The sequence below is a fragment of the Scardinius erythrophthalmus genome, assembly GCF_964197995.2.
Source record: "Scardinius erythrophthalmus genome assembly, chromosome: 22".
Classification (NCBI taxonomy): Eukaryota; Metazoa; Chordata; class Actinopteri; order Cypriniformes; family Leuciscidae; genus Scardinius; species Scardinius erythrophthalmus.
In genome coordinates, this window is record NC_138242.1 from 21,672,468 (window position 1) to 21,697,452 (window position 24,985).

The window sequence follows — 24,985 nt, forward strand, 5'->3', positions numbered from 1 at the left end:
ATCAATGCTCAACCACACAAGCCTGCTTAAAAATACCTAAATCAAAACTTCAGTGGCCCTAAAACACTTAAAAGGAATAAAAATAAAAATTCTCTAACATTCGGGTTTGTGTGAACTTTAAATGATAGTTCACACAACAATGAAATTTCCGTCATCATATACACACCCTCATATTGTTACAAACCTTGCAACTTTCTTTCTTGTGTAGATCACAAAAGATAACATTTTAAAGAAATACCTTTTGAACCAAACGTTTTTTGTGTGCACTGATTGGAAAAATTTATGTTTTTTTATGTTCTACAGATCAAAGAAAGTCATACTGTTTTGGAACAACATGAGGGTGAGTAAATGACAGAATTTATAAGTTTTTGGGTGAACTATACCTTCAAGAAATTAGTTCTGGAACAGCAACATGTGTTTGCAGATGCAAATACCTAAGTCCAAATACCTAATACCAAATACCCACTGTGTGGTGCCTCTATTATGCTATTTTAATTCTTACAATATGTTTACATAGATTCAACATTTTTCTGATAATATATCTGGCAGCATCACCTTTTTTCACTTCAATTAATAGATTCCTTCTCTCTAAACCCCTCCTTTCTGAGAGCCTTCTCTACTCTGATTGGTCAGATGGCCCAGTCAGTTCTGATTGGTCTACCGCTTGTAGGAAACAAAGCGCTCATTACCATATCTGAATTTCAGCTTCCTCAATACTTGTATTCACAGTAACGCAAACATCAACGATGGCACCGATTTTAACCATATCAATTTGGACAGAGTCCTCATCCTTTGGAAGTGCATGTAAAGTGGATTTGCTTTCACAGCGCAGAAAACAGCATCTTCTCGACATGTCGACAACACGGACCAAACTTTTCCAGGCCTAAGCAACATCTATAGTGTTTGAGGGCAGGTCAAAGCAGACGTTGTTCGCAGGCAGCCAATGAAGACCATAGGCTGGCATTGTGCAAATTTGTTACAAACCTATGTAGGATCGTGCAGGAGGCAAGACTGCAATTACTGACGACTTGTTTCAGACAGTTCAATATAGCTCCATTTATCATACACTTAGGGCCCTATCTTGCACCCAGCGCAATTGACTTTGTACACCGACGCATGTATCATTCCTATTATGCACCCGCGCAAAGCGCGCTTTTCCCTCCACAGAAGCACGTCGCTAAACTAGGCAATGAACTTGCGCTCCCTGGGCGGTTCAGCGCAAAAAATGAGCCGTGTTCCGGCACAAACATTCCTTCATGCTATTTTGCAGGTTTAGAAAACAAATTTTTTTTTTTTTGCCACTAACCAGGAAAAAATTGTTTAAAGTCAGTGGCACGTTGCGCATGTTATTCATATGCTATTTTAAGGGCGCATGCTTGGCCATAATCAATGTAGCGTGTGCACAACGCGCATACACTTTGATTCTCTCATCTACACACAGACGCAGCAGTTTTGATTTTTGCAAATCATACATTATTACGATAGATAGATAGATAGATAGATAGATAGATAGATAGATAGATAGATAGATAGATAGATAGATAGATAGGTAGATAGATAGATAGATAGGCAAATCCGCCGTTATAATAGGAATCCGCTTTAGAAAAAGCGCGCCTGCTCTTAAAGGGAATGGGAGATGACGCTCTGATTGGTTTATTTCACGTTACGCCCAAACCACACCTATGAATAATGAAGCTACTTCAGACCAACCCATTTTAGATTTGCGCCTGGCGCAAGAGTCATTTATCCCGCCGGGAAAATAGCAACAGCGCCAAGACCCGCCCACAAAGTTACTTGCGCTTTGCGCTTTGACACTTGCGTTTCAGATCGTTAAAATAGGGCCCTTGGTCTTTGTACCTTTGCAGACCTTTTACATTCCCAAACAGCTATATTACACACTACATGAAAGGTAATATATCAGAAAAAGCATAATAAAGGCACTTTAAAACTGGTCACCATGTGGGTTGTGGAGGTTACCGGTACACCAGCGATTGGGTCTATTTATTTTCAAATCACAGATGATACTAAACACCTTAGAAAAATCATAAATATTTATAATAATGAGAATAGCGAGAGTCAAACAGAACGTGCATTTACACTAATGTCAGCTCAAACAGGCTAATGGAACATTTGACAGATACAGTAATTACCATAAATACCAGGTGCAAACTTGGAAGGTTGAAATGTGACAATGCCATCTTCCGATATGTGACAACATGTGACAACACTGAAAAACTCTTTGCCACCTAAACTACAAAAAACTGAAAAAGCAATATATACACCAACAAAAGCTGTCGCTTGCATGGCTATTATGAACAAACCCCAAGGCACTCAATTTCCATCACAAAGCACCTGGCACTGAGTCACACTGGAGTCATAATGTTCCTCACGTTAACACAGGATAAACCCACCTGTACAGTCAATGACATATGCACTCCTGCATTGCAATGTAACCACATGCTGTAGTAAATGCATCATTCATAATAATACAAGGTATCATTTGTGCCATTCTGTTTCGCTATCAACATCTTCATGTTAGGGGTTTCTCAAGTGACTGATCTGAACATAGATATGAGGGCAATGACGCACTCAGGGTCACAGATGCAGCTGTCTATAAGTCTTTGAAGGGAAACACAGAAGGGTGATTTATCAAGTCAAGTCAAGGTTAGGTTAGAGATAGCATGGCTAAGGTAGAGGTCATGAATCTCCAGCATTTTATTCTATATTGGAGGCATTTCTCAACTTGAGCTGGGTGTGTTTCTAATGCACAACAATCACCTTTTTCTATCGCTATTCTAAAAGAAGGCGAGCTGCATCACAGCTGTGCTGATATTCAAATCAATTGCGAATGTGATATTGTTTTTAAACAACAGCACAATAAAAAGAAGGTAATATTGAGTAACTTACATTTGAGACAAAATATTGCTGGTTACTACTAGTAGAAAATAGTTCCAAACAAATCTAGAGCAGGACCGTCGCGCATCTCTGAGGAACACAGTAAATGAATCATTGTTTTGAACAACTCATTCAGAATCAGTAATGCTACTGCACAGACTAACAGTCCATATGAAACATGTACGTTTTATGATTTTCAATAACTGTTGGCAGAGTATAGAAGCGAATTGGTACTTCAGGAAAAATCCTACCTGTCACACAACTCTGTGATTTCACTCATATACTAAAAAATATAAGTTGTAAATACAACAAAGATTATTGAAGTAGGTTTTACAAGAAAATACAGTAAAACACTTTATTTTACAGTGTCCTTGTTGCATATGTTACATGTACTTACCGTAGTAATAACAGTAAAGTATGCATAATTACATGCAATTAAACCTCAACCAAATCCTGATCCTACCCTAACCCTATAGTAAGTACATGTAGTTAATTAGTACTTAAATATAGAATTACACTGTAACATTGACACCTTAAAATAAAGTGTAACCGAAAATACTATTTCAGTCTTTCTAGTTCACTTTTAATTCAATGTGTTACTTGCCGATTCTTTTTAATTATTTGTGAAATTTACAAGAAATTTCTGAGAGAAAATTATTTTGTTAAATTTTTTTCAGTATAAAAAGGATTTTTTTTTTCTGTTGTAAAATCCAAATAAAGTCTCTTTCATTGACTTGCATTCAAACAGATCTCCTTTGGGCCTTTCAATGATGGCGGCGCTTTGGCTCTCTGAAATAATTCTGATTGGTGAACTGCATCAATCCTAAACCGGTGATTCTTTCATGTCTCTCATTTCACACTGCACACTTCGTTTCAACTGGAGCCGTTTTCAATGGTAGTAAAAGGACCTTACATGACTTCAGGCTCAATACTATTGTAATATTCTATATTATTGTAATATTGAAGCAGTGTTCATTTTGTTGCTACACTGAATAACTGAGGGATTTCAAAAGACATCATTGTTGGATCTAACTTAAACATATGTGCATGCAAGTTAGAGCTAACAATGAATCCAACACTTATAGAGTCTTATAAAATCTCACTCATGTAGAAATAAAAATACCACTGCTTAGCTAAAACTAGCCCAGCACTGCTGTGCATAAGCCGCTTAACGCGTCAAATTGCCACCCTGCCACAGTAATGTGTATCTTAAGGTTGACCTCCAATTTCACAGACCCTCCACAGAATAATGCTAACCAGCCTTTTACAGGCACTGCAGGGTTCTCTATTTACCATCCTTAGCCAACCACTCAAGGGCATCACCTTCCAAAACCTGAGTGGCACAAGATGCTTTCTGTAAATCACAGTGTGCATTTGTATATGTCAATGCTGCAGCGTCGAGAAGCATTTTTTTTTTTGTCCCTGAGCGGACAAGGACGCCACTCGAGTGCACGTTCACATTAAAACAAAGCAGAGAAAAGGCTCCTTGGAGCTTGTGTAATGTTCCGTGTACTTTTGCGTCCATTCGTTCCTTTTTTAACCCGTAATTGAAAAACGAAAAATTAAAACGCAAAGTCGAACACCAAAATTTGAATTTGAACTGTACACACCAAATGCTGCGCAAAAAAATAAATATTGACGTATTTTCAGATTTTTGTTTATGACTTTCTGCCCATTTATTAAACATTTAAAATATTCACAAATTAATATGGAAATATTTTCGATTTTACTGGTTTTCTAAGGCCAAATTAGAACCCGGAAATTATATTTTTCCCGCAGTGCTGAATGAGAAGAGTCATGTCTCTGGAACCATACAGAGAGGTGATTTATAGGTGATTTATATGCTAACGGTAATAAATGTGTCTGAAAAAAAAAACGAGGCATTTTAATTGTTTATTATAATGAAATGCATACGGATTACATAATCAGACGGTATTTGCTTTCGATTCAAATTTGTTCGTTTACAAGTGGAAATTTCAAGCTTTATATACAGTAGGTAGGCTATATTTTGTTTCAGTTCATTTTTGAGACGCGCTCCAGTTTACTCAAATAAAAGTAGTTGCGAATGATGTATTATTCTTTTCTGTATGACCAGCAATGATAGAGTATTTTAAGTTGTTTCCACTGTTGATAGGAAAGCGCCGGCGCCTCCGTGCCATGCAGTGCGCGCTCCACACTCCGCACAAACCCTTGGATATGCGTCAAAATCTTGTGTTTATTTGTGATAATCTTAGACCTGTATCATTATTGTCTAACCTGTATTATGACTGACATTTGACAAATTGATCCTTTTTTGGATAAAAGCGTCTTCTAAATATGTAGACTAAATGTAATAATAATAATGATTATTATTATTTGCGTTTATAACTATAAATTAGCTCACTTAAGACAGTAATATGTTCATCATAAAATAATTTATGAATGTTTTATTTTTATATAACCTTTTTTAAAAGTTTTTTATATGTGAATTCTTTTTTTGCTTATTCTATTGTACTGAGCTTTATCCTCCCCAAAAATGGACGTTAAAGATACAAGTAAATGTCGTTTTTTAGAAAATTCAAGAAATTATGCATTTAATTAAGTTAAAACACAATGCAATATGCATCCCACACCTAAACAGGAGGCCTGGGGTGCGTTTCCCGAAAGCATCGTTGGCCAACTATGGTCGCAAGTTCCGTCGTTACCAATAGAGTTCAATGGACATTGCGATGAACTTGCGACCATAGTTGGCCAACGATGCTTTCGGGAAACGCACCCCTGGTTGAATCAGCTGGCACAGACTGGGGGAGGGGCCACAAATCCATGAGTAGAGTTTACAATCCCGTGGGAACGGATTGCGAAAGTGTGGGCACGGTTTATGAATTTGTAGGTACAGACTGCAAAAACTGAAAGCACGGTTTACAAATCTGAGAGCGCGGATTAGGAACTCATGGGTACGGTTTATTAATCCGTGTGCACGATTTGTTAAACCGAGGGAACAGTTTAAGAATTCGTGTGTAGGCTACGGTTTATAAACTGAGGGGACGGATTACAAAACCGTTGCCACGGATTATTATTATTTTTTCCCCAAAGGTGACTTCCCGGGCTCTGTATTAAATGTTCCGGGTCAACGCAAATAAAATGCAGAAATCAAATTTCGCATTTTTGTCAAACGGAAAAAAAAGTTGTATGTCAATTATTTGATTTTCAATTGAATAAGCATTGTATATAAGGAACATTCGTTTGTATGTGAATATTTTTTCACCAGTCTAAAAACCAATAAAGAAGAAAGCATGTTTTTCGTTTTTCAATTACGAGTTAAAAAAGGAAAAAGGAATGGACGCAAAAGTACACGGACCGGTAATAATGACTGTGTTGAAAAGAAGGTTTTGCACCTAAGCTTTGATCAATAGAAGGGGGAAGGCGAAGGGCAGACCCCTTTATTTTCCGAAGGCAATCCCTTCTTCTCTCCAGCTCTGTGGGATACAGCGACAAATCAATAACCCCCTTTCAATCACACTCATTTATCTTCATCCCTCAGTCTCCCTTCTTCCTCCATGTTCTTTCACGCTGCAGATGGCTCATAACTTTGTTTATAGCTCCACATCAGCAACCGTAATGCGATAATGTCTGCCAAAGATTTTCTCGCAAACTCCGTGCCAAGTGCCATGGTGTCACAGCACCGATGCAGACAGGAGTGGCTGCAAAGTTTGACAGTTTACTGAGTGCTTTAACCAAATGTTTTGCCGTGCGATGAATGTTAATAACTTGCTTATGCACTTTTTGTTTATAAAATTAAAGCGTGTCATTGACAGATTTCACATATATGGATCACAACTCCCAAACACCTGTCTAAGATTCTCTACGAGGTAGTTGTTCTAGCCGCCTGTTAGTCGTGGGAATTATGGATTTCACACAACTTTGATAACTTGCCTGTTGTGGATGAAAATTGCTCGAGAATGTTTTGACACAAGAGAACAATTCTGACTTCATACTGTTAAATAGGGCTGTCAGTAATGTGCTTTGTTTCCCGCTTGTTGGGTTGTACCACGTGCTGCCTTCAGGTGGAAAGGTCAAAGACTCTTTTTGTTGTTTTGAATAGTTTAGTGTTTCACCCAAGGAAACACTTTGCCCTTCCAAATTCATACAAAAAAACACGTTTCAGCAGTGCTTCACACTTGCCGTGGGCCAGGGATGTCTAAAGTTGTTATGAGCTGCAGCACTTGTGGCAGTGTGTGGTTAGCATACCTGTCCTCCCTCATCCCTTCATCTCTAGGGAAGGAACACCAGAACAGAACAGAAATAACCTTCATTAGAGTCATAACCTGCTTACGGTCTACTATCACAGGAAAATACACCAAAAATGCAATTAAATAAGCCATTTTCTCAAGAGATCAAGCTAGAATTTTGTCACACATGAGAACAAGTGCTGTTCAGTGTTTGGGTCATTAGCTATTTGCCTTGTGTTTGCTCTTAAATCTAACAGAGCAGAAGGGTTCCTGATGGGGAAAAAACATTAATTGTCACCATAGAGACACTGATTTTAAACTATCAAATATAAACAATTCAACACAGACCTACTGTGAGCTCTGATTCGTTAAAATATGTTATATGCTTACAGTATGTACAGTAGATCCCACAAATGAGATTTTAAAGTAATTTAAAAAATATTTACGTCATGACAACTCTGAGTGTTTGGCATGGTAATGGATATGACAATGTTAATATGTTTGGTCTTGGCAAAATAGATTTGATATGCTGCTGCTGCAATTACCAGTAGCAGATCAATACAGGTGGAGCTGGGGAAGAGAGAGGGTTTCTGAAAGCACTGGAACTGATACAGCAAATGCTGACCAAGTACTTTAAGATCATTGGATACTGATACAGCAGGAACCAATCAGCTGTGCCCTATAGAGAATGATGTGATTGCAAGCACATTGCGTTAGCCTGCGGATCAGCCTGCGCCATCTAGAGTTTCATGACAGAATTTTTTATTATTTTAATTAATTTTTTTAAATTATTTTTTACTGTTTTTAAGGACAAAAAACCCAGTGAGGAGCTACTGCGACTGAGTTGGTTACTACTACTAGCTACTGGGTACCACTAAATCCCTTGAATCCATCAATCAGAGAAGTTGCAGTGACCATGCTAATAAGAAGCTAGCCAAATGAGCTCTGTAGCAAACTCCTATTCCAATGAAGCACTGAATAACTTGACATACAAAAAACTAACTTTAAATATCCAAACAGTAACTTATAGTTAATAGTTTTATACTGTACTGTTGTTTGTGATTTGATTACATTATTTGCAATGTATTATGGGATAAGAAGATACTGCGTCAAAATCACATACTGTATAATAGGTACTACATCTTCAATCTAGGATCTCTATAAAACTATTGAAATCCTTATAGAAAATGAATGGCAAAAATACTTCTACAACCAGATAAGTGGGTGGTCCCAGTTGTGCTCCATTCATACTGAATGACTCCAGGCAAAGCCTTGCCTTTGTATGAATCACACTTGGTCACAGTCAGACTAAAGAACTCACACTCCATCCATCCATCCATCCATCCATCCATCCATCCATCCATCCATCCATCCATCCATCCATCCATCCATCCATCCATCCATCCATCCATCCATCCATCCATCCATCCATCCATCCATCCATCCATCAGTTTCTTTACATTATGTGTAGCTTGGACCATTTCAAAGTAGTTTCTCCAACACTAATAGGATAGTCATCAGCTCTGCAAGGACTAACAACACTAGACTGCAATATTGCTAGACTGCAGTGGCATTTATTAGCCTAACCAAGATCAGCCCCAGCAAACGTCTGCAGATTGTATGTCACCAGTAATAATTATCTGCTGTCCAGTTTTCCAGGACTACTGTAACACCGAGCAGATGAGGAGCCATAATGGCATAATGGCAACATGCGATCAACTCTGTCCAATTAACAGACTAAATAAATGGAAAGAAAGTTTAGTGATTTAATTAACTGCACATATCAATGACTCCTTTAAAAATAAATAAAGTGTTATAATTGAGTGGCACTGAGAGAATGTGTGAATTTAAAGGAAAATGTGGATTTTTTTTAAATGAACAATACATCTTCAAATGATTCCTTATGTCATCTAGAGTATCTTTAGAAAAAAGTGTGAAGAATAGAAAAGTATTCCTATTTAAATGGAGCTGGCACATACCCTAAGTCTTCATTACTATGGGTTTTCACTCGTAGTTAATATTAAATAATTGTGTTTGCAAAGGCAAGCATCACTGTTACTTTTCTCATACTTAATGGTAGGCTAGTGACTCCTACTAATTACACACAATTTGTACTATGGACATGAATATGGTGTTCTATTATTAACGCTTTTGTAAACACCCAGAACAATACATAGCAACACAATAAAAACACTGATAGCACCTTAGCTACCACCCAAAACACCCTAGCAACCGCCCAGCAACACATTAAAATAAACTCAGCACCTTAGCAACTGAATATCAATGCAGAATCCATCAAATTAATATGTACAAGTCACAGAGCCAGAAAAGTAGCAAAATATGCTAATATGTTTTTTTCCCTTTTACATTAAATGTGGAAAAAGTACACTACCATTCAAAAGTTTGGGGTGGGTTAGAATTTTTTTATGTTTTTGAAAGAAGTCTCTTATGCTCACCAAGGTTGCATTTATTTGATAAAATACAGTAAAACTTGTGAATACTGTGAAATATTATTACCATTTAAAATAACTCTTCTTGTAATATATTTTATATAAATATAAAGCTGAATTTTCAGCATCATTACTCCAGTCTTCAGTGTCGCATGATCCTTTAGAAATCATTCTAATATACTGATTTGGTGCTCAAGAAACGTTTATTATTATTATCAATGTTGAAAACACTTGAGCTGCTTATGTTTGTGGAAACAGTGATGTGTTTTTTTTTTTTTTTTTTTTTTTGTATTTTTGTAACATTATAAAGTTACAGTTTATGTTCCCATAATGTTTTATGATCATGCCTGTTTGTGTAGTGCATGTTTTGAGTGATTGCATCTCTATTATCAGCACGGGGCTTTAGAAACATCATCCTGCCGAGAAACTAATCAGAATTTCTGTTGATGTCTGTAAAAATAGCATAGAGTTCAATGCGTCTGGCAGCCAAAGTGCAAAAAGGTGCAACAAACCACATCCTTCCAAAAGCTATTTACTTAGCAAATATACAAACAACAAGCAACAGTGTATTTCAGCCAGAAATCCCACTCAATCAACACAAATAAATGTAAAAAGACACTGCAAGCCCTTGTGGTGCGACCCAGTGCAGAGGCCATCTAAATGCATTTACACAGAATCATAATCATGGGAAACAGAGTATCACATGCTAAAATATTTATCATAATTGCCTTATTTATTTATTCTATTGATTTATTTGCACAAGCAGTAGACAGAAAAAGATGTGTTTGCAGTATAATGACCCAGCAGGATTAGCCTTTGATAAGTCAACTGCTTTAATGTGAAGAATACAAAAGGAAGCTCTTTTACTACAAAATCACTTCCTTTTCATTTATGTCATGACCAGTTGTTTTCTGAGAAGGCTGAATATACTTTCACCCCTGATACAAATATCATGACATATGAATGGTCATGGTCATGACATGAGAAATCAAATTTGCCTTGATCTTTAGAAGTTTTTGTACCATTAAAACAACTTAAAAGTTTCATAGTTTAAAAGGTCCTCCTCTTTATAAACAAAGCATTTATTTAACCAAGCTCCAAAAACAACTCGTTTCGATATTGCGGTATCTGTGACGTCACATGGGCAAATACATTTGCAAATGACTGCCTCCAGAGCAAGACGTCGACAAATAGTTATACATCATTGCATAATAGGCCCCGCCCATTGGCGGCTGACATTTGCTTTCAATGGATGCGAGGGTTGCATCGCGACAAAAACAAATGGAACCCATTATAATCACTGACGCTGTCTACACTGGATACAGTATACAGATGCACGTTCACTTTCTGACATAGTTCACACACTTGAGTCTGTCAAGAGTGAGTCTCAAGTGTGACTCACTCAAGTGTAAGTATGTTGTCAGTGACCCCCCCCCTTATTTTTAAGAGTGTAGGCTTTCCAACTAATTTAAATTATATTTACATAGTCTAACAGTAGTACATTTATCTCTCTCCCATGTGTGCCGCATTGTTCCGCAAAATCACATCTGCTGTTCTGCAACAGAGCAATAACCAGGTGGTCACCCTAAAAAGGGCATCCAAAATACAAACAACCCCTGAAAACCTTTTCAGCAGATGCTCTTCCAGCTAAAATTGGATCGATATGTGTACATTTGCCATCTGCACCTGGCATGAGCGCCACTATGAATGTAATAAAGGTCTAATAGACATGCAAACTCACCTGGGATCCTTCTGAATGCTGTCAATGGAGGGAGAGCGGGCCAGGGTGCCCTCGGGTGGCAGGGCAGGGCCGGACTTGCTGTAGGGAGACTCCACCGATGAGCAGTACGGCAATGTGCGGTAAGTTTCCGTGTAATTGGCACCCTGACCGCACGCGTAGCCGCCTCTGGGAAACGTCCCTGTGGCATTCTGACTTCCTGTTCGCTGCAAGGGTACGGAGTCAACACCAGGGGAGGACGGGGCTATGGCAGGAGAGTAGGGACAAAACAAGAAGTTCAGGACCTGCTCACAGAACTGGTTCACTAGGTCTAGGTACAGGAACAATGAGAGGACAGTGAGAAGACAAGCAGACAAAGACATGATATGATGAAAGAATGGCAAGGAAGGAGCGGAAAGGAGAGGAAGAGACGGCAGTAATGAGAACGACAGCAATAAAAAGCTCCTTAACAGAAACACATTATTAATACAGGCGAGTTTAAGGCCCGTTCACACCAAGAGAGAGAACTTTAAAGCTAACTATATTACCATCCACACGATTCCAACAATATCATTTCTCTGAGCCGTTATCATAACAGTTGTGGTAGGAACACTGCTATTCTTTTACATGTGGTAAGATTAGAACTGTGTCTTCGTTGGTGCGATATTTATCGTCCTTGGTGTGAATGGGCCTTTATAGACACATTTTATATTTAACAGTAGAAACAGAATCCCATGTGGCTGATTAAAAATTATTTATGACAACAACTGTACTTAAATGTTGATGCATTTGTATGGTTTTAGATGTGCAAAAAACAAACAAACAAACATACTTTCAACCTTGCTTTAAAGGGGATACAAGATAAAATGTATCATAGCAAAAAATACACTGACATTCAAAAGTTTAGGGGTCAGGATGATTTTAATTTTTTTTTTTTATTAATACTTTAATTCAGACATTTATCATGACAAAGAATCTTCAAATAAATTATGTTCTTTCTAACTTTCTATTCAACAAAGAAATCTGAAAAAGTAGTATCAACATTGATAATAATAATAAGCAACGTTTCTTGAGCAGCAAATCAGCAATAGAAATAGAAAAAAAGAAAACTAAGTTTTTATGCGATTAGTGATTTCTCTTGATTAGTTAACTAGTTGTCCCTCATGAGCCATATGCTTGTATGATGGATTTATTTCAAATACTGAAAATTACAGTACAAATTGAAGCAACTGCTTGGTTACTCTTTATGGTGCTCTAAAATGGTCCGAAACGTGTAATTAAATAATTCATCTTGATGTCTGATGACTCACCGATTGACCGTGCTTGCGTAATCTCTCATTTTAGATGAAAACGTTAAAAAAATTCCAGTGAAAAATGAAAATGATCATCTCCAAACATGGCGAGACAGGGTGTCTGACTGCATCAGATGCAAACTTCAAAGGTAGATCACTTTAATGCGTATTTGTTTGGTTTTTAACATATTGAGGTGACAGAGTGTATCTATTTCGCTCAATATGAGGGTAATGTGGCAGCCAGTGTCTGCAAGACAGTCACATTGGAGTGTCTCATAAATCTGCAGCACGAGACGATCAATGGCAGGGTTCTGAGTCTTTACCACAACACTGCCAGTGAAGCCGTAAAACAGGACTATTAGTCACCATACACAAAGTGCACCCTGGGAAAAAAGGATCAATGTATCTTCCGAGACCATCCATGACTCTTCAGCTTCCTTTAGAGAAAATGTTGCACTCGCTCAGTGTAGGCTAACGATAATTAGACAGAGTTTGAGATTAATGGAGACCGGTTCCAAAAGAAAAAAGAGAGGGAGAGAGAAAGAGAGCTAGAAATAGGGTGAAAGAGGAGGGGGATACTTGATGGATTGAATTAAGCTCCCTGAGCCGGAATATATAATGGGAAGCTGACGGACAGAGGAGATGTAAAGTTCAGTGACAGTTGGACATAAGTTTTCCACATTAACCAAATCCGGTTAATTTTTTTCTTTTCTGCTGGCCACATCAGTGCTCTGACAATATTTTCACTAACCCTACCACAACAGACAACATAAAAAAAATAAAAGAATAAACAAAAATCTCTTAATATTTATCGAATAATATATATATATATATATGTATAATTTATATATAAAATGTTATTAAAATTATGTATATATAATAGCTTCAGCAAATTATTTGCAATAATAGCTGACAATTATACATGTGCACTTTTGCTGAAAAATGATGACATACAATCATTTGTTTATAATGTTATATCCAAATAAATTTCTCAATGCTGACAAAATATAGACTAGACAACACTCTTTATTCACATGGTTTCATAAAGAACCTTAAACATCCATTTTTTCAATTGACCAAAAGGTTCTTTATAGTGGAAAAGGGTTCTTCAGATTATTAAACATTTCTTCAGATCTATTAAGAACTGTTTCATGAAAGATTTTTTAGGAAACCCAAAAAATGTTCTTGGTAACACTATTTTATAGTGTCTTTATTACATAAAAGTAATTTTGTAATTACAATAAAATGTCCTAAACCCAGCCCTATAGTAAGTATATAGTTAATTAATAATACTCAGTACACAAGTGGATGACGCTAAATAAAATGTAAATGGGGTCTAAAACATTTTGAGCTTGTCCAGTTTCGACCACTTCCAGAGGTAGTTGAAAACTTATTCGACCGGAATACTTTCGCAGTGTAGATGCTCATGTGGTCGAATGTGTTCTAACAGCCACAAAAGACCACCTACTCTCCTCCTACTCCCCTAAAGCATGAACATTATGGGAAGTGCACTAACCAAACCTAAGTTTGGTTTTAAGACGAAAAATGTACCAATCAAAATGTTCCTTCACCATTCCTGATTTCTAACACTGTACTCACTGTGTACGCCACGGTGTTGTCTTGCCGCTATCAGAGCAGAAACGAAAGCTACTGTTCTCCATTTGTTTTTCCGTCGTCTCTGGTCGCGTTCACATGTAAATTGATTGAGCTTATTTTGTCCATTAGAAAAATTCCATGCATTTACTCACATATAGACCCTCCCCTCAAATATATCAGGACAGAAGTGGTTGAAAGTGGACAGAAGAGACGGATTAAAACACCAGGTGTGAACGGGAATGTGTCTCCCTTGTCTACTTGTGATCTGATCGACCGAAATGCATTTTAATACTCAGTGTAAACAGGGCCTTAAATGTATAATTACACTATAACACGGCCACCTTAAAATCAAGTGTAACCTGGCATCGCTGCAAGAGAAAACAAGTTTTCTTACTTTGCTGATGCATTTAGTTCATTAATATTTGCAAAAACAATTTAATACAACACACATACACACAAAGTTTGTGAGGCATTTATCAATATTTTTTGTATTTCCATTCAAATAGACCATAAAATGTGAGTCACTTTCAAAAGTAGATCACTTTAACTCCACATTTGTTTGTTTTCATCATAATGAAGATACAGTCTCCATCTGGCTCAATTTAAGAGTGTGGGTGTTTGGTTTTGGATGCGATCAAACTCATTACTCCAATGTGAAGATTTCAAATAACTCAAGGTCTCTAACTGGGCTTAGCACTGAAAACCCTGGGGACTTGATTTACAGCTCCAACCGCATGCAAACACCTTTAGCAGGTGAAAATCTATCTGTAAGTCATTAATTAACGTGCTAAAAAAAAAAAAAAAGGCTAATTAAATTTCTGTCTGTAACTGAAAGCAGAGTGCTGTACACCTCTGACTGTTTTGAATTTCACTCGACCTTGAAAGATCAGATAGTAAGGTCACACATTGATGCAGTTAAGGAAAGAAGAAATATATGCATTGCAATTGCAGCATTATATGATTACTTTCAAATAACTATGTTTATTAAAATAATGCTGCAATTCCAATGCATTCCTTGATGCACATTTTCAAACAGTAAGTATCCCACTTATCACAACTGTATATGTAAGCACTCCAGGCCCGTGTGAATACTTTATCACTATGATGTGTTGCCACTCTGCCACAGCGGCGATGCCTCGGGAGAATGACCTTTCGGTGACCTTCAGATTCCATTAGCTTATCTTATCAGAAATGGTGTATTTTATGCGACCTCACGCAGCACTACACGGACAAGGGCTTTCCTCGGCACAGTGTGAGATAAAAAGCAAGGACTCACTCAAACCCACAGCACTACACGAGGTGGATAACATCTTGCATAAAATCTCGACAACCGACCCGTCTCGTATCCATTATTTGTCATCGGCGATTGTAAACATCGGAGAGCAAAAAGCAATATCAGACTGCATACTGTATATATTCTGTATAAATTGAGTAATTAATCCCTAAACAACAATAAAGCAGTTGTTAATTAACTCACAGTAGGTTTTTCCATCTGTGAGATCATTTAACGGTCAGTTCCAGCATCGACTCAATACAACTTTATGATCTAGTGCTGGTTAATTCGACTACTGTAGAGCCACATACAAAGAGCCAGACTGACCTCTATCATTAAGAATAGTTGAGAATAAAACGGTTTATTGCCTGGTAAACACATCTCTCGGAGGCCACATTGTGCGCTCACCATCTCAGCTGAAATGCTGACATTTTCTCTTATTCATTTTGTAAAGAGGCTGTTAACGAGGGCAACTAGCCGATAATGTGCTTCAGCGAATCCTGCCATTTCCTGACAACAGCGTTTGACGATGTAATTCTTTAATTAACTCGCATTCTAAGCCTTTTTGCTGCTGTTCTGCTTCCTTTGACACCGTATACAGTCTTTTTTTTTAAGCCAGTTTGAAGGACACTTGTGAATAACAGCCAATCTGTGCCTTCTCTCTCTGAACCCTATAAAATGTTTTTTTTTGTTTTTCTGCTCAGAATCACAATACCACAATACTAAACCACAATACTATATATCATAATAATTCAAAAGTTTGGGATCAGTAAGAGTTAAAAAAAAAAAAAAAAACAGCAAGATGCCTTAAATACATCATGATCTCCACAAAAATACTGATTACAACGCTGATTAATAATAATAAATGTTTTTTTTGAGCAGCAAATCAGCATATTAGAATGATTTCTGAAGGATCATGTGACACTGAAGACTGGAGTAATGATGCTGAAAATTCAGCTTTGCCATCACAGAAATAAATTACATTTTAAAATATATTAAAACAGAAAACTGTTAAAATTGTAATAATATTTAAATATAATATTCAGCATTTTGGATCAAATAAATGCAGCCCTGGTGAGTCTTCTTCCCAAAACATCTTCCCAAACTTTGGAACAATAGTGTATACTAGTAGTGTAGTTTTATTTTAGTGAAAGTGTAAAATGTAAATGTCTTTTTATCAGAATCAAAATTTATAGGCTACTGCTAATTTATCTCAATTTTCCTGGTTTCCTGGTTCAAATTCACCCTGAGGAACTTTTTATTGTAATAAAGCAAAATTCCCTGTAACTCAGTGGATGTATATCAAGAGCTGGATGTAATTATTTGCATTTGGTGGTTTGACTACGATGGATAACGGTCCGCCGCAGCTGTGGAACAGCGATAGATCGAAGTCTGTGTCTGTGTTCACAAGAGAAGATTAACACTGCTGCCTTCTGCCACTGATAACAGCCATGAACCCTCAGCTTTCAGAGCCGGATCACCATCATTATAACACACACTAACACAATGAAAAGTCCTGCTCAAGAAGTGAAGATGCTTATATATACGTATATATTAAAAAGTGAGATGTTTCGTAAAATGGAACAAAATTGTCAAAAAGTGACAGGGATCGATAAATGACATTTTAACAATAAAAAAAAACTGGTTTTAACAAGAAACAGCATCTTCAAATGCAACAAACATGGTAAGAGATGCCAAAAACAAAGACATGTGCCTTTTGCATGCTAATCAACTATTAAGAAATATAACAGAATGAATGTAAAGGGGATGCATTTAGAGAGCATTAGTGGAGCATTTTATCACTGCTAACAAGCTAACGTAGCAAACTGTCACAACTCTCTGAGAACTTGTCTTTAAATTCATCTCCTTTAAAGCACTGCCACACACTCAAAAGAAGTAGATAAACTAGTCCACCTCACTAAATGACTAATTTGTTGTTTCAAAAGGCTCGTTTTTGAAAACGACACAGTTATCGTCTCCATGTAAACTACAAAAATGTAAACTTGGAGAAAAAAACATTTCTCTTTCAACTCTTTGTGTGATATTGATTGACTATTTAAAATGATATAAATATAAAAGACAGGGTTATTTTTGCCCCCTTACCCTTATCTTGGGGCAATTCTAAATGCATATTTTAAGTCATATCGCACATACATATACATATATACATATACATATATATATATATATATATATATATATATATATATATATATATATATATATATATATATATATAATAAACAATAAACAATATATATATTAGAGCCCGACCGATATATCGGCGGGTCGATATTATCGGCCGATATTAGGCATTTTCAAAACTATCGGTATCGGCATTTATAATGGCTGATAAATGAATATTTAAAAAATAAAATAAAAGCGGACGAAACACCCTTCAACCATGTTATGAGGGTTGGCGCTGCATAGTTTGTCCACCAGAGGGCACTATACAAGGAAGATCGCTAACATCAAGGAGCTTGGAAATCACAATGAACTTATTCTGCCTAAATAAAGTAATGATTACTGTATTTATAACTAGCATATCTGTAGTTCCAGTCTCTGCATTGTAAAATGTAAGTTAGGCATGCGAGGAGTGAACATTTAGACATAGAGAAAAAGTATCAAACATAGCCTGTGCATAAAAGTTAACTTTTCTTTTACACGTGTGTGAAATCCAAGTGTGCGTTGCTGACTTTGTTTAGCCGCAGCATTAACGAGTCACATAATGTATTTAGTGCATCACTAAGTAGTAGATTTTAGAAGGCAGGCAGCAAATGATGATTGAAAATGGTTTGTTGTAGCTTGATGGAATAGATGGATAGAATTAAAAGAGTGCAGGTAAAGGGATAAGCAAGTTGACATTGTAATTATAAGGTAGCTTATAACATTGACATTTGGCAGACGCTTTTATTAAAAGCGACTTACATTGCATTTCAAGGTACACATTTACAATCTTATCAGTTCTTCACACACACACACACACACACACACACACACACACACACACACACACACACACACACACACACACACACACACACACACACACACACACACACACACACACACACACACACACACACACACACACACACACACACACACACACACACACACACAAAATTGAATTATTACTGTCAATATTAATAAAAATAATAGTTGACTTTTTTTGTTCAAAGGACTTTAAGTTTCATATCTTAAGTTTGTATTTTTATACATTATATTTATCAGAACTTTAATATATTCTGTTCTGTTGTGACTATAAAACAAACAAGTTTATTTTTAAACTGCATTATCATATTATTTTAGTAAGGCTGAGGACTCTTAAAGGGGGGGGGGGGGTGAAATGCTATTTCATGCATACTGAGTTTTTTACACTGTTAAAGAGTTGGATTCCCATGCTAAACATGGACAAAGTTTCAAAAATTAAATTGCACGTTTGAAGGACTATTTCTGTGCCAAAAATTGTCCTTCCGGTTTGTCACAAGTTTCAGAAAGTTTTTTTCGAGTATGGGTATGTGTGACGTCAGATGTAACGGAATTTCCTTATATGGGTCCTTAGGGCACTTCTCCGGTAAGATCGCGGGCGCGCGCGCACTCGTAGACCAGAGAAAGAGAGCGAAAGCAGTTCGCCATCAAAGCGCCCTGCCCGGCTTTTGGGAAGCCAATGTCACCAAAGAAGTGTGTTTTTGGATGCCAGGGCAAGACAACCTAGCCTGGTAATACCAGACTCTGCTACTTCACTTTGCTTCGTAGACAGAGTCTGGAATGGCATAACAGAGAAGTGTTTTCTCTCTTGCTAGGGGGCGCTTGTCTGAAGTTTAAAATCATTGGTTACCCGTAAGCCAATCACATAACGTTTGGTTATGGCGTGTGTTATGCTCAGCCGCATTTAACTTTCACTGTAAACACATGTATGATGCGAAAACAAAACCATCGAGCGAAATACCGGAGTGAACATGGCTGTGAACGACTTTTGCAGGTTAAGTTAAGTAAATCTACGCATCCACGGTACAATCAGCGTGTACGTCACGGCTCTCAGCCCGCCCTCTGTTCGTTGATTGGCCCGGCTGTTTCCAGACCGGTGGCAAACAGAAAGCTCTGAAGCTGTCTCAGACAGATTGTGTAGACTGTTTGTTCCCTGCATTTCGACGATGATTGTTTTATAAACAAAGCCCAGATCGACGGATTTGCAGATCGTCTAATTCTTAAGGATCGAGCAGTCACAATGATAAAGGTTCGGTGAGTAAAACTGCTTCTAATCTATTGTCTCTGTGTGTTGTTAGCTCGGCGCGTTAGCACAGCTTTAGCTTCGCCCACAGGGCCCGCCTCCAGCCGCTCGTTTTTTTCCGGAAAGACTCGGTACAGCCTATCTTTCTTTTATAAATATAATAAAACTAAAGACTTTTTGGAGATATGAAGGATGCAATACTACTCTATAGGTACTCAAGTTTAACAGGAGATTGAGTGAAAATGAGCATTTCACCCCGCCTTTAAATAACGACAAATAACTAATGTTAGGGAAATCTGTTCATGTTTTGTTACGCGTTTCTGGATTTTTTTTAAAAATATATATCGGCCGATATATCGGAATATCAGATTTTTAAATCACCAAATATTTGTATCGGTATCGGCCTTAAAAATCCTTTATCGGTCGGGCTCTAATATATATATATATGAAACAAAGTAACAAGAAACAAAATCATGTAATCAACATGCACTGATTGTCATAAAGACAACATGTCATATATCATACTGTATAAAGGCGACTATGCAGTACGGCTACAAAAGTCAGTTGTTTTACCAGATATTTAAATATGAAATATACGAGAACAGTTGAATAAGAAATATACAAAAGTAAAAAAAAACAAAAAAAAAAAACCCACAAGACCTTGACATTACTATGAATGTGTTTCTAAGTGCATTCTTCCAACACTGAGGCTGAATATGAAACATTCTTCTGCACTCTCTTTCAATCTTCTATCTGCCATCTTGTGAATCAAACGAACACACACACACACACACACACACACACACACACACACACACACACACACACACACACACACACACACACACACACACACACACACAATCTAATGTTTCTAATCTCCTCTTGCGGAGGGGCTTTGAATATTCTATAGGTTTGATAATGGGCTGCTCTTTTAAATTACCTGACCTTTCAGATACGAATCAGAGGATCCAGCATCTCCTTAGCGTTGGCATCAGATACAGTGCTCCGTTACAGTGTAATGTGATCATAAACAAACTGCCCTTTCTTCTTTTGCTCGGCTGCTTCTAGCATTTTTTTTCTCTGCATGATATTACACCCTAACAAAGGTCACTCCCACTCAACAGAAACATAGTAGAGGAATGATTTGCTGCTCTGCCATTTTCGATGCAGAAAAAAAAAGGTGCAATACAATAAGCGCTACCTGCTTTACTGTGGTATCCGAAAGACACTGTCTTGAATGGATTCATCTGTTTGCTCAGAAGAGCGAGCTTCAAATGCTAACATTATGCTAACCAAGAATGCCATTAAGATTGTGTTTGTCCCTAAAATGTTATTCAGAAGATTTTGCAATACAGAAATACATGATATGTGGATGAAATTATTTTGTGTGCATGTTGTCGGTCTGAGAGGTTTGGATGCAAATGTGCATCTTCTAAGCAGCAGGAATGCAACTTGCTGGAGTGCTTTATTTCTAATTATAAAGAGGATATTTCTGGTCAATACATTGTTCCAGATATTGTATACACACACACACACACACACACACACACACACACACACACACACACACACACACACACACACACACACACACACACACACACACACACACACACACACACACACACACACACACACACACACACACACACACACACACACACACACACACACACACACACACACACACACACACACACACACACACACACACACACACACACACACACACATATATATATACACACAATTAAACTAATACTTTTATGCAGCAAGGATGCATTAAACTGATCAAATGTGACAGTAAAGACACTGTCTAAATTTTTTTAAAGAAAGTTCAAATTTACTATGTAATAAAAGATTTTAAAATGAATACAATAAATACGTTTAAAATAAAACCAAATTAATATTAATTTTATGATAGAATTATAATATATTAATATTTTTTAAGAAAGTTTGTGTCCTTAATATTTTATTACAAAGTAACTTTTACATAGAGGTAATGCAATATTGTGAATGGGTAAAGTGAGTTGTAAGCAATGTCTCATGGTCAAAGACCTGAAATAACAGAAGCAACAAACTGCGGTGAACTAAAACTCACTTCGGCTTGGACTCACTCAAGCAACAGTCGAGTTTTTCAATAACTGATCTGGCCTGTTGAGAGATGTCTGGATGTTTCAGTTCCATGTTAATATGAATGATTCCCAATACACATACATGCCATTTCACTCAGAGCTCAAGTGTGTGTTAAGGCCTTAAACATATGGCACAACAACAGCACAGGAGCCGTAGCGGCAGTAAATATCATCCGTGTTACGCCTTGTCTCCTTGTATCCTAGGCTACAGGACAGATACAAGGTGATGCTTCCCGTGAATCAAAACGCTGCCTCCGTGTCTCACCGCCAGCACCTCAGCCTAAGTTATGAGTGCCATCCATCTTTCCTAGTGTGTTTATATGTCTGTGTGTGTGAGCGTGTAATTGCTCATTAGTCATGCTTGAGAGGAGCAGAGGCCAGATTCACAGGATGGTATTAAACTGGTTCAAACTGTTATTGTTCCAGTGATTTACAGACTCAACACAAACACTGCATACAGTATGAGCTTTGGAGATCTTAAAATCTAACAGGTGAGGACTGTGGGTTATTTCCATTCACTATTGCCTACAGTTTACACCTCTTATTGCTTTACTAATTATTTTTATATTCAATAAAATCAAATTAACACCAACAGTAGCATACATAAAAAAATAGAAAAATATTTATTTTATAAATATATCAAATATAATGATTAGTTACCAAATGAAGGTGATGATGAAGAAAGATAGTTCAAAAGGGTATCAATATAACAAAAGGGCCTTAAATGGAAACAAACTCAGGTAATCCACTACGATGAAGACAAAGTAACAGCATGTGTAACACACACACACACACACACACATACACACACACACACACACACACACACACACACACACACACACACACACACACACACACACACACACACACACACACACACACACACACACACAAACAACAACAACAACAACCGACAAACAGTGAAGGTTAGGAACTTAAACACAGTGATAATGAGGAGATGACGAACAGGTGTGATGATGTGATGAGTGTTCATGACAACTGATGACTTGCTGGGAACTAAAGCCCTATTCGCACGGGATAAGTATTACCTGGGGACCTCTAGTCATTTGTAATAATTGCGGAGGTTGTCTGTGATCTTAATCCCGTGCTAATCGGCCATGTCTGTAATTTGTAAAGTAAAAATTCTTCTGCAAATGACCTACCATATTTCGCCGAACACCGAGGTCCAGTGATAATATTAGTCCCGTGCGAATCGGCATCTCTGTGATCTGGCGGGGTCGTATATAAATTTTTCAAGGTTTTTGTTTCCTGTGCTCTTTTTTTATCCATCTTTCGCAAAGAATGGAGGCTGCGTTGGAGTGTTCTGATAGTATTTTGGGTGCTGGGTGCTATCGCTATACACCATACAACTATACAATTTGCAGAAAGAGAAAGCAGAAAACAAAAAGAATGATTAGATGGATGATGAATGACTAGCAGCATGCGGTAAGGAACATTCTTCTGTTTATGATATTTCATACAGCTAGACCTATAACGACAAGACATTTCCAAGCAATAGCCTATTGCCATCATATTCAGGAGATAAGTCAGTAAATTCGAGTAAAATCACAGGCTTCGCTTATCCCGTGCAAATGCGCCACACGAAATTCAGATGTGGGTGGGTAATTTCTAAATCACAAGTGGTCCCCAGATAATACTAATCCCGTGTGAATAGGGCTTAAGACAAAGAAACACACGTGACTGATGAAAACAAAACTTAAAGTCCATGAAAACAGAAACTAATGGCGCTTTTCCACTGCATGGTATGGCTCGGCTCAGCTTGCTTTGCTTTTCCACGGCAGTTTACTACAGCTTCAAAGTGGGTGGGATTATAGACTGCTTGTTAAAGCTGATGAAAAACTTTTTCATTCCTGGTCGCAATTTCCAGCTCTCGCTGGATCCGCTCCTCGGCTACCAACGAGAGGAGCGTCTGCACCTCGTCTAATGACCACGATTCAGCCATTACTCTTTTCAAGTGTTTTTTTTTTTAAGCAAGTCGTTTAATAAAAAGTGTGCAAACAAATACTGTAATACTGCGGTGGCTGTTGCTGACTATTTAAATCTAGCGGGTTTGTCTGACCAATCGGTGATCTGTGGTGTTTTCACGTCACATTTTAGTATCCGTAAACTTGCTTGGAACCTCAACAAAGGTGGTAAAATTTACAGTTTTTTTCGATTGCTAAACGACAGTGAGCACAACTGGAGCTACATGTGCAAAACTCTAACTACAGTCTGCATACCAACAGTCACCTGAACTAAACAGTTTACATCACCTGCAAAACTCACTCCAAGCAACACAACTCTTAACACATGGCTCAAAACAGGCTCAGTGCAGCCAAACACTATGCACAACCCTCACTGAGATAACACACACTGTCACTCAGAACACACTGAGAGTAAAAACACTAGCATCAAACACCAATACAGAAAATACAAACTTTTCATCTTTACAGTTTGAACAATTTCAGTGACTTCATACAAAGTAATATTTTCTTCAAAGAAAAGAGTGACATTTTTTTCACATGATTTATTTATTTTTTTAGAACATAACAATTCTTTAAGGTAAATGAAAATTAGCAGTTTGCTTCAATAGTCTGTAGTAATTTACGGAATTACAGTAATGAGAAAAAAAAGGTAGAAACTATAAGTACATACGAACATGTAATATAATGTAATTCGAACAAATAATTGAGGGGCTAATCCTGCCTCTCTCTAGCATCAGGCCACAGGTTTTCATCAACATCACATCTAATATTCTCTCTTGCCATGCACCTGGGGAAGAACCTTCTGGAGTGCCTTATCCATCCCTGGCAGTCGTGTCCTCACATCCGGCACGCATGGCTTCCAAAAGAGACCTTTGGTCATGTGGGTGGTGACCAAACACTTTCCACCTCCACCCATACAGAAAAGAAAAATATTGAAATATATTTTACGTAAAGTGTCGAATATATACGTGGCATATATTCCAAATACATTGAAATATATTTGCATTGTTGGTCACTTATATTTATCATTTTGAAATATATTCTGAAATATAACAAAAATATATGATGTTACAGTAAGTGTGAAATATATTTACATATATTTAACAAAAATATATTTATTGGGCCAATTTCGAATATTTGCATATATTCCAAAAATATATTTCAAATATATGTATTTTGTGTATGGGAGCCTTT

At 37.3% G+C, this 24,985-nt stretch overlaps 1 protein-coding gene across 1 annotated transcript in view; it reads right to left on the reverse strand.

Annotated features, from left to right (window-relative positions):
* ctnnd2a (catenin (cadherin-associated protein), delta 2a) overlaps positions 1-24,985 on the reverse strand; it is a 143,986-nt gene that overhangs the window by 102,458 nt on the left and 16,543 nt on the right. Inside the window, exon 3 of the mRNA XM_081352181.1 lies at positions 11,295-11,535. Coding sequence (XP_081208307.1) covers positions 11,295-11,535 — 241 coding nt within the window. The remainder of the gene's footprint in view (positions 1-11,294; positions 11,536-24,985) is intronic.